Source organism: Gadus chalcogrammus, chromosome 17, assembly GCF_026213295.1.
Source record: "Gadus chalcogrammus isolate NIFS_2021 chromosome 17, NIFS_Gcha_1.0, whole genome shotgun sequence".
NCBI lineage: Eukaryota > Metazoa > Chordata > Actinopteri > Gadiformes > Gadidae > Gadus > Gadus chalcogrammus.
The window spans coordinates 6,518,817-6,528,984 of record NC_079428.1 but is presented as its reverse complement, the minus strand read 5'-3'; the positions used below and the strand labels follow the sequence as shown (position 1 = coordinate 6,528,984).

Here is a 10,168-nt window from a genome sequence, read left to right as displayed (position 1 = left end):
CCTATGGAACAGCAATGTTGGAGGGGGCGCCTCGCCATGGCAACAAGATTTATGCTGACCAGACATAAGGGTCGTGGGAATCTATCCCTGTATTGTGTACTCATCAAAGATCCTAATCACCAAAGCTTTTTCGAAAAACAGCCAAGGCTAAACCCTGTGAAAACAGACACTTATTCAAGTAAAAACAGCATTTATTTTTGGTCCATATTTCCCCTCAAGGTAGTCCTTAGGCTATGACTCAGCCCCAGGTCAGCAGCCACGGCGTCCGACCAAACCCCTTAAAGTAGGCTAAGTGATCTTCTGCTTCTGCTTCTGCCAACTGTAATATCCTAAGAGTGAGCTTGCGGTAGAGGGTGAGGTTATAGGCCCGTAATCACGTCATGGTTAACGCAAACGACTCTCTTCCTTCACCATGTTTACCCCATGACTCACACTGCGTTACCCAGAGGAGACTGGGACGGCATTTTGGGAACAATTGCTGGTGTGACGAATGTTTTGTGCATAACTCCGACCTTTAAAAATGTTCTGTATGAGAATTATACGTTCATGATGATTATAATTGGGCTAGAATATGTAGAATATGTAATCAGAAGTAAATCTTAAAGGATGTCTTAAAGGAGAACAGAAACTCAACATTGGAGCATTGTCAATTGTAAGTTATTTAAGTAATATGCTAGAACTGTACCAATTAATACAGATACAACGATATGTATACATGGACATGGATGTGTGACTGTACAGGGTTTTTAGAGTGTAGTGGATGTGTGACAGTACAGGGTGGTTAGTGTAGGAGTTAAGGGTGATGAGTTTTTTTGCCCCTGGATTTTTTCTTTAAATAAAACACATTAGTTGATGCATGCATGCAGGAGCCAAACTTCCTCATAATCGAACTCCTTTTGGCCGACCCTACTGACTAAAACTTTAAACTAAACATCTTGTTTCCACCACCTTTGCACCAGCGGGGCCCTGATGGCCAGCTAACCCTGCACCACTTCCACTGACTGCAGTGGAAAGAAGAAAGACAAGACCAGCAAATCATTGACCAGGAAAACGTAATCAACATCCCCAGTCAACCACCAAATTCCATATCCAGTGCGTTCTTTAGTTGATGTATTGGATATGTACAACATTTCTATTTATATATATACATATAAAAACAAAGTCTATCAATAAAATGTAATATAGTTACTAAAACAATGCGAAAACAGTATCACAACTTAAGCATATATACTTTACCTGAATACAATGTTATATAATTCAAATTGTTCAGATGATACTGATCACTAAGACAAATAAAAAGGTACATTTGGCAAATTCATAAAACCGATTGGCGCCCACACTGACTACTAGACTATTACGAACTTTAGTAGACAGAAATCCGGAAAGGAGATTATTGACTGGGATGTATTTGTACTTTACGCGGTGCATTACGCACTCCCCATAGTTAACGCAGACACACCTCCACGATTACCAACACACTAATCGAGTTCCGTATTCTCTTTATAAAGGCCGACTCTGTGACTTCGAGTCATTTTACACAAGGCAGCACAAGAAAATCCCAACCGGGGAAAACCCGGCTACGACTGTGGTGCTGCTGTCCCTTTCAGTTCAGACGACGGCGCTGCTGTCCCTTTAATACCAGACCTCCTTCAGCGTGGTGCCAGAGGGAGCTCCTCTGATACACAACAACACCGTTCTCCCACGTAGCGCACAACTTCCATCTGGTTTGATCTCAGATCAACATAACTCACATCAGCTCCAGAAAGGTGAGCTAGGTTTTTTTATCGATTGTTGTAATGATAGGTGTCGGGGTATACAGTTTAGGCCTATTTGGTTCGAGACTCGGTTGTAATGGGAGTTTTTTTGTTGTGGCAGTGAGCGGAACAAGCGATTGAAATAGGGCTGGTGGGTGGTTTGTATTGTATATTATATGATATATGGTGAGACAATTAGCGATCGAACACGTTGATCACCACACACTGGGCGTTTATGGATTTAGTTCAATACAAAACGCAGGGTTGGGATTTCGGTAAACGTCACGGTACCACAGCTTTCCATATTGAACTTCCATGACGTATGATCAGTGTGTTCCCGGAGACAACATAATGTATCACCGTTTCCTTTGGGATTAATAAATAATTTGTTAACACTCAGTCTTTCTGCATGTTCTTCATAGAGTCAATCATTGTTGAATCGAAGTGCGGAAGTGAGGACTGTTTTAACGTGACAGGGGAAAAGAACGCCGCTTTGTCGCCCTCTAGCGGTCAGTCCGGGGAAACGGACGCAGCTTTGACGAACTCTAGCGGCCAGTCCGGGGAAACGCAAGTTTCTTTAGAGGCAGAGATGTATGGATCTGCTGGTATCCCCGAGCTCATCCAATCGCACGGTCCGCCCCAGCAGAGGGGTCCGGCGGGACAGTTCAACCCGGGCCGGCCTCAGGTTAACGGACCCGATGGAGGTCCCAATCCCCAAAGGTTGGGGCAGAGGGCGCCGAAGCTTGGGCAGATCGGTCGATCAAAGAAAGGTGAGTCTATAGAGTTTGACATTAGAAATTGAAGTGCCATTTTTTAAACCTCCTTTCTTCCATTGTATAAACCAAATTATCATAGTAATATTTGTATATTTATAGTCTATATAATTAATGTATTGGATTATCGTTAAATACTTTAAAAGAGTAATACTTCCACAACTACTTCCTTTTTTTTTAAGAATAACTGACCTTTCGACCTTTCTTCACCCTTTAGTGGACTTGGACGATGAGGACCTGGAAGACCTGATGAATAACAACGGACGTAGTACTGTATCTATATCGCGTATGTCTTAACACCACACACGAGATTTGCCGGAAAATTCCTTCCAGAGGGGAACGCCTCCGCATCAAACACCTGGTCTCAATGATTTCAAGTGACTTCTCATAGTTTTTCTGATCTATTGAGAAATACTTCCGGAGCCAAGGCACACAACGTGGCGAAATATGCTTGCAAATTGAAGACCTGGAGTCTTTTTTTTATTGTACATACATAGCGCTAACCTATTTGGTCAGACTGTGAATGAATTGTAACTGCGTTTCTCACTGCACACGGGTGTTGGACTGTATCAGCACTCAGACGAGCTGTCCAGAGTAGACAGTGTATGTTGTGGTCAAGATGAAGACACAGGGCTATCCGCTAATTCCTTTGGAGCTTCTGAAAAAAGGGCTACTAGTTGCACTCGATAAATTCTGAAAAGGAGCGGGAACCCCCCCATCAGCAGCCTTCGTTTCTATGAAGGTTACTGAATGGCCAGGGGGTCGATGTTTATGGGAGCAGCGAGCGGCCGGTTAATGTGTACCTTTTCCACTGGAGAAAAGGTAACTTTGAATGCTTTCTTTTTGCTCTCAACCCGAGCCCTGTGAGCAACCGACTGTAACCTTATTTATTGGTTTTTTGGATGAAAAATGCCTCCTCATCTGAAAGCGTTACTTCAGGGGAAATAATTGAAATCGAATTAAGTACTGCTGAATTTTCTTTGTTTTGTGGTGTACATGTTTTGAGGGAATGTTCCCTGTTTCTATTGGATTGGCTGTTTCTTTTGTTTTTGGGATCCAATGCACACTCCGGGAATCCCTACCCATCGCCAGGCCTGCTTAACAAATCTATGCATGAAGTCTGAGTCATGAAAAAAGAACCACACGGTAACCAAGAGACAATGCACTAGTATTTAGAAAACAGATTTTTGTTGTGGAGACTACTAGCTGTATGAAATGCTGACGCGGTGGTATGATGTCGCAACGAGGTCTGAGTGGCATGGTTTTGGCTTATTTGTGGCATGAGGTAATTTGCCAAAAGTAGAATACCGCTTAACTTTTAATTATTTTTTTGTATTGGTTGTGATGGCTGTCTACCTTGCATGACAACTGATTGGTTAACAGCTCTTTACATTACTACGTTGTGACTTTTTCGAAACCACTCTGATGTTAACACACTCAAGGTCGTTTGTGGTTCAGGAGGGCGTTATTTTGAAGACTACCATTTGACTCCAGCTGGTAGAAGAATGAGATTTATAATGGTTTTCGGAGGAGCAGCGCACTGACTTTATTTTTAAAGAGGCTGGTAGGTGTGACCTTACACAAAGACCCAGTGATGATGATGCCTTTTTGTGTGTGTGTGTGTGTGCGCGTTTGTGTGTATTGAAAGTTTTGTATTGATCTGTGTTGACACTGACTTGTGTTTCTTTGGGCTGTCTAAATTACCAATTGCATGAAAATGTAGTTTTTGCAATGCGTCCTGGGTAATAAATGATGATTCTTTGAGAAATATTCTTAGACTATTGACGTATTGATTTATGAACCATGTATTCATTGTGCTGTCATGTGGACTCATATTAGCTGTTTATTATTTCTTCACAAATTTGGTAGTCTTGCATAGATTAAAGAATACGACAATATGACATATCAAAATAAAAGACACTGGTCAAAACACAAGATTTAATAAAAAAAAAACTAATAAAACCTACTGCTTTTCACTCCTTGTAAGAATGCAACTGACGAAGACAACTTCAAAACCATCAACAATGAACCCGACTTCATACTATGTCATTTAGCAGAGGCAGTTTGTAAATTTTTAACTTTTTTACCAAAATGGTTTTATGCAATGGCCAGTGATATATGCTAAGAAAAAGGAGTTAATAGGCTATGTGAGGATTTTCAAATGACATAAAGCACAAAAGCATAACTGTATTTGAAGAAATGTGCATTAGTTGACAATTTTGTACCTTTTACCTGTCACATCATTTTTTATTTGCTAATTGTACAAGTTTTTCCGAACTTGAAAAAACATCAAATTCAGGGGTTTCTGTCTGTAAGTGGATACCAGTATAGAGCCAAACTACGTTACACTTCTCTTTTAAGTATAGCTCAGTGGTATATTTGACTTATACACATACACACTCTCGTACACTCTCAAAAGAGAACAGTGACTACATTAAAAAGTATTTCATATCGGAGCAGGGATTATAGCAGAGTGGTATGAAGAGCACTATGTGGCACAGGGTTAACGTTGTAGAAGCAAGATGCTGGGCGTTTATACACACAGCACTAGGAGTGCCAAATCACACCTAGCTAACAACTAGCTCTATTTCACAGCTGCCGTGCAGCTTATATAAAACATTATAGTGATAAATGGCCAGTCTATCTCTATCTCTGTCAGGGGAATGTAGTTGTCCATCCTGAGTGAGGCTTCTAAGCACCAAATTGAAATTGATTGCTTTCAATTAAACAGACTACGTAATGGATGATACTATCCTAACAGCGATGTGCAAGAGTTGGCCATTATCCACCGGTACGGTTACAAATAATACAAAAGTAAAGAAAAATGTTCTACAAGGGCCTGACATTAAATAAGGTGGTGTAATTATAATGCATTGTTGAAGACTATGTGCAAACAAATGTGGAATGTTGCGAATGAGTGACACTGAGGAAGACATACACTGGGATAAGAAACAATTGATAGCACTGAAAACTGTGGGAAATGCTCTGGAAGGGGAAAATCAAATATATTTTTAGTCGTTATTTCCCCCCTCGATCCATAACTGCTCCCGCCCGAAATTGAAATTCAAAACACGATCCTCCTCTGGAAGATCTTTCCCCCAGGTTCTGTAGTGCGGATCGGCCGTTGACCTAGGCGTCGGCTGGCCTGCTTTTAGACGTACTCCTTGTTGCTGACGCTGGGCGGGCCTGATCGGGCCGCCGCCGCCGCCACCGCAGACGGGTACTTGGCCACGTGCTTCCCCCTGGGACAGGAAGCAGCCAGCATGGCACCGCCCAGGACGTCCAGCAGAGAGCCGCCCCACGCGATGAAGATGGCGGCGCCAAACTCAAATCTGCGTGAGATGGAGAAGAAGCAGAACAGATCAGAAGCCGTTTGCCTCCTCCCGCTCACTAAAGGCATGGGCACATTATGTACATTGTGTGACGGATGACCGTGATCAGGTCTAAGTCGCTGGATTCAAATAATACTAAAATAACTGGACAAAATGTAGGGGCTCTGACGAGAGTTGGGTCTGAGTTTTACTCACTTGGTGTTGATGGGAGTGTAGGGGTTGTAAAAGGCTCGGATGACGTTGTGGGCGAACCAGGAGCATGCCACAATGCAACACAGACCTGTTAAAATCGGGTACAGTAGTTAGTTAACGAGCCTATGGGAGAAAACGAATATGTGCTTGTGCCTTTTTACAGCCACTAGGGGCTGCTAAATTACCATCACGATTAGCTTTAACCAATGGTGCCCTTGTTATGGATGCTTTAGAATGACCTTCAGCTCAAAGCAGGTGATATTCTTATTAAGTTTTGTGTGGAAAATCAGCTTACGGTTTCATCCAACTAAGGGTGAATATTCCTTCTTTTCCCGTTCTGCTTTTTGGTTTAAGACAAAATAACTCTCTGCAAATGTTTCGAAAGGTTGTAGACTCTCGGTCTCAAAAGACTTGAGATGTCTTCCAGTTATTATCCTGGAACTGGCACTTCTTCAAAACAGTACAGGGATGATGTAGTTCAGAAGCTGAGGTGTTTGACTCCGAGCCCCTCAATCTCGGCAGCCTACCATAGCCGTCCCAGACAGAGATAACCCAATACCGGCTACCAAATAAAATGCATCATGTTAGATACAAGTGCTGCATTAGACATGGATGGAAGCTGCGTTCCTCACCTCCCAACAGCAGGATGATGCCTCCCACCATGGCGATGCGGGCCTTGCGTATGCGATCGCCCGCCCCACAGGTGGTGCACTTCATGCCCATGCAGGCCACGGCCAGCCCAGCGATGGACACCACGATCCCCACGATCATCAGCGCGCGTGTGGCCTGCAGGGCGCCTGGGGAAGAGAAGAGTAATGTAATGATGGCGGCGAGGGAGTTCGACAGGCCCCGGCTGACAGGTACTGGGTTCTACACCATGATCGCCATCAACGGATGAAAATGAGCAATTAAGCTAACTCCGGCATATTTATATTGATGCTTTGGCTGACATATTGATTAATGTGCACTGTCCTAATCAAATAAATAAATAATAATAATAATCTAACCTGTGGGCGTCCTTGAGCGTCGATGTTGAACATAACAAAGGAGACAATTGTTTTGAATAGTTCTAAATCCTCAAAAAAAAACGTCCTGTTAAAAGTACTTTGCGAAATAGAACAAAGAATATACAGTGCTGCACGTTGTAAATCTGACTACTAGACAAAGACAGAGGGGGGGGAACTAGGAAAAGTCAAGATTCCCTCTCGTGAATAACCAGGGGGAGATTTACCACAGAGAATTTATGTTCCCCCCTAATGATGGTCGTTGCATTCACGTTAACCAGCAACATTCTTTAATGTGGGCTTTTCCTAGAAGTGAGCGCCTTTGAATAAACATGCATACACACACACACACACACCACACACACACACACACACACACACACACACACACACACACACACACACACACACACACACACACACACACACACACCTCTAGAACCAGTCTCTGCCAGTACTGTCCAGTCCCTTCCCTGTCCAAACAACAAAACGTGTTTGTGTGTGTGTGTGTGTGTGTGTGTGTGTGTGTGTGTGTGTGTGTGTGTGTGTGTGTGTGTGTGTGTGTGTGTGTGTGTGTGTGTGTGTGGTGTGTGTTACTGTCTGTCTCTGTGTCTGTCTACGCACTCCTGATGCAATAAGAGGTACGATGAATGGTGAGGAGATAGACGGAGGCTATTCGCGCGTATTTCTGAAATCGGGTTGTGACATAGTTATGTTAAGTTAACTAAACGAAAGTTTGCTAACGAGGTGGAACGCTGTATCAACGAAATGGATTGCATTTCAGGACCAATCTGGTGACTTTCCACCGTTTTGTTGAAAACGTGACACATGATGTGAAGAGTGGTTCACAGCGCAACTGATAAACTATTGTGAATCTATTTTACATATCAGAGGTTATTTGTGTCATCTGTAAAAAAAAAAGTGATCTCCACCGTTGTCCAACCCACGCACTGTTTTAATGCCACTGTATAATATTGTGCAGTGTATCGTTTATCAAACTAATCTTTCATAAATAGCTGTATTACATGTAGCAACCTCTTCTTTTTTAATTGATTCGCCAGTGGGCTAGGTCTATCAGAAACAAAATTCTCCATTGCTGGGGACAACGGTAGTAATCACTTGTGTTTACATATGACCGTCAAATAACAATAACCTCTGCTTTGTTAAATAGATTCAAAATAGTTTGAAGATAATCTCCACGCACTCCATTTGGAGACGTAACGCCACATGTGCCGCGTAATTACTCCGCTATTGCGCTTATATAGTGGACTGGATCAAACAAAACACGAAAAACAATGTACGATTGAGGTGATTACTTACTGTCCAGTTGCAGGATCGAGTCGTAGATCTTGCACTGTAGTTGTCCGGTGCTCTGAAACGCGCACGACATCCACAGCCCCTGGTACATTGCCACCGCCGTGATGATGTTGTCGCCGATGTACGCAGACATCTTCCATTGGGGCAGAATAGTTCCGATGATCAGGCCCACCAAGCCGATGAGCGAACTGACGAACCCCAACAGCTGGATTCCCGAATTGGCCATCTTCTGGAGAATTAAAAAATGGGACTTCAAATGGTACTAAAACGAATACGCACGATCCTCGACGCGGACGCGCTTTATCCGAGGTCCTTGGGATTGTTTCACCAACAAATGCAGTTTTCTTTTTTATTTCAATGTGTTTGTTACGCAGTAAAAGTGATCCCACCCGTTTTAACCGGTGGCATTGGTCCGTCTGTAGCTGGGGTCTTGTGAAATGGGTATGCGTAACCGGGGGTCTTGGCGATGTGCTGAGAAGTGGGTGTTTGTCATGCTTGCTGATGCATTGAGTTAAATTAAGAGCTGCTCTGCCTCCACTACACCAGGCTGGTTTTATTTGAGGAGGGGGGACCGACGTCCAAACCAGTTCCCCCCTTCGCCCTCCAGTGGAGCAACAGGTTGTAACGATTACGCAACCCATAGCCTGTTGTTTCCTTTTTCTGGAGGGTTTTAGATTTTTGAAGCAATTCTGTAGTTATTAATCGTTGTTTAATGATTAATTTGATTATATTTGATCAAAATCTTTATTTATTTTACTTTATTTTATTTTATTATTAATTTAAATTCGATTAACAGACATTGTGAGGGGCAGTGGCTCAGGCGAAGTAAGAGGACCACACTATCACACCTTTGACCACTGGCACACTGCTGTCCACTTGGAAGGTGATTGACACCATATCAAATCACAGTCTTATTGGCTGGAGAGGCATTGTTGCTGTTGTCTTTGGACATGTATTGTCCAAAATTGCAATACAAATACACATAACTTGTCTGTATTCATGCAAAGCATTTTTAGCATCACAAGTTTCAGATAGCAGTTAAAACAAAATGAGTCTTCGATACCAATATCTTTGGGATGGGAACTAACTGGCTAACTAACTAATGGACTAACACATCGCCACAGGTACCTGATTGGTGACATGTGTTTAAAACGGCAGAATCCCCAACTCTGCTTGTTCCTAAGAGTTAATATCCGACCAATTCTTACAGGAAGGGACCCCCCCCCCCCCCCCCCAATCCGATTTACAATCTCTGCAAGTAATTTCCGATCAAGGATTAAGTACATTGAAGCCCTTATTGTCGTCGATTGTAGCACACACACAACACCCAACAATAGTTTGGGCTTATTAGGTGAGCTAGCCATGCCAGCCGAGCCCCCGGCTTCCTGGGGTGTCGGAGCGAAGCCGGGGGGGACAATGCCCACTATTGTGCCCGGGAACCACAGGCCCTGGAAATGTTACTTGAAAACCGGGGCAGAATACTGCTGTCCAGTACTAGGAGCAAGGACAGCCAATATCCAACAATGGACCCCCCCCCCCCCCCCCCCCCCATCCACCATGAACCTTTTGTTCCATATTAACCTAACGGGGAAACAGACTACAACAACTGCTGCTGGGAGCTCATAATAAGGAGGCTTTGGGAGGAACTGGGAAGGCCATGATGCACTTTAGCAGCAGCTTTTATAGAAGCATCTTGCATGTGTATGTATGTGCACTGTGAGTGTATGGTGGTTTGTAAACACACATCAATGAGCAGGTAGCCTTTAGGGCCGTTTGCTCAGGAGTGCCTTCAGGTA

The 10,168-nt window shown here is 43.4% G+C and overlaps 1 protein-coding gene across 1 annotated transcript; it reads right to left on the bottom strand.

Annotated features, from left to right (window-relative positions):
- Positions 1-4,268: 4,268 nt before the first annotated feature.
- cldn7a (claudin 7a) lies at positions 4,269-8,873 on the bottom strand. Its single transcript, XM_056575456.1, has 4 exons — positions 8,376-8,873; positions 6,684-6,848; positions 6,055-6,139; positions 4,269-5,859 (listed from the first exon to the last, which is right to left on the bottom strand). The coding sequence occupies exons 1-4, from the start codon at positions 8,596-8,598 to the stop codon at positions 5,679-5,681; spliced, it is 654 nt and encodes a 217-aa protein (XP_056431431.1). The 5' UTR covers positions 8,599-8,873; the 3' UTR covers positions 4,269-5,678.
- Positions 8,874-10,168: the final 1,295 nt, after the last annotated feature.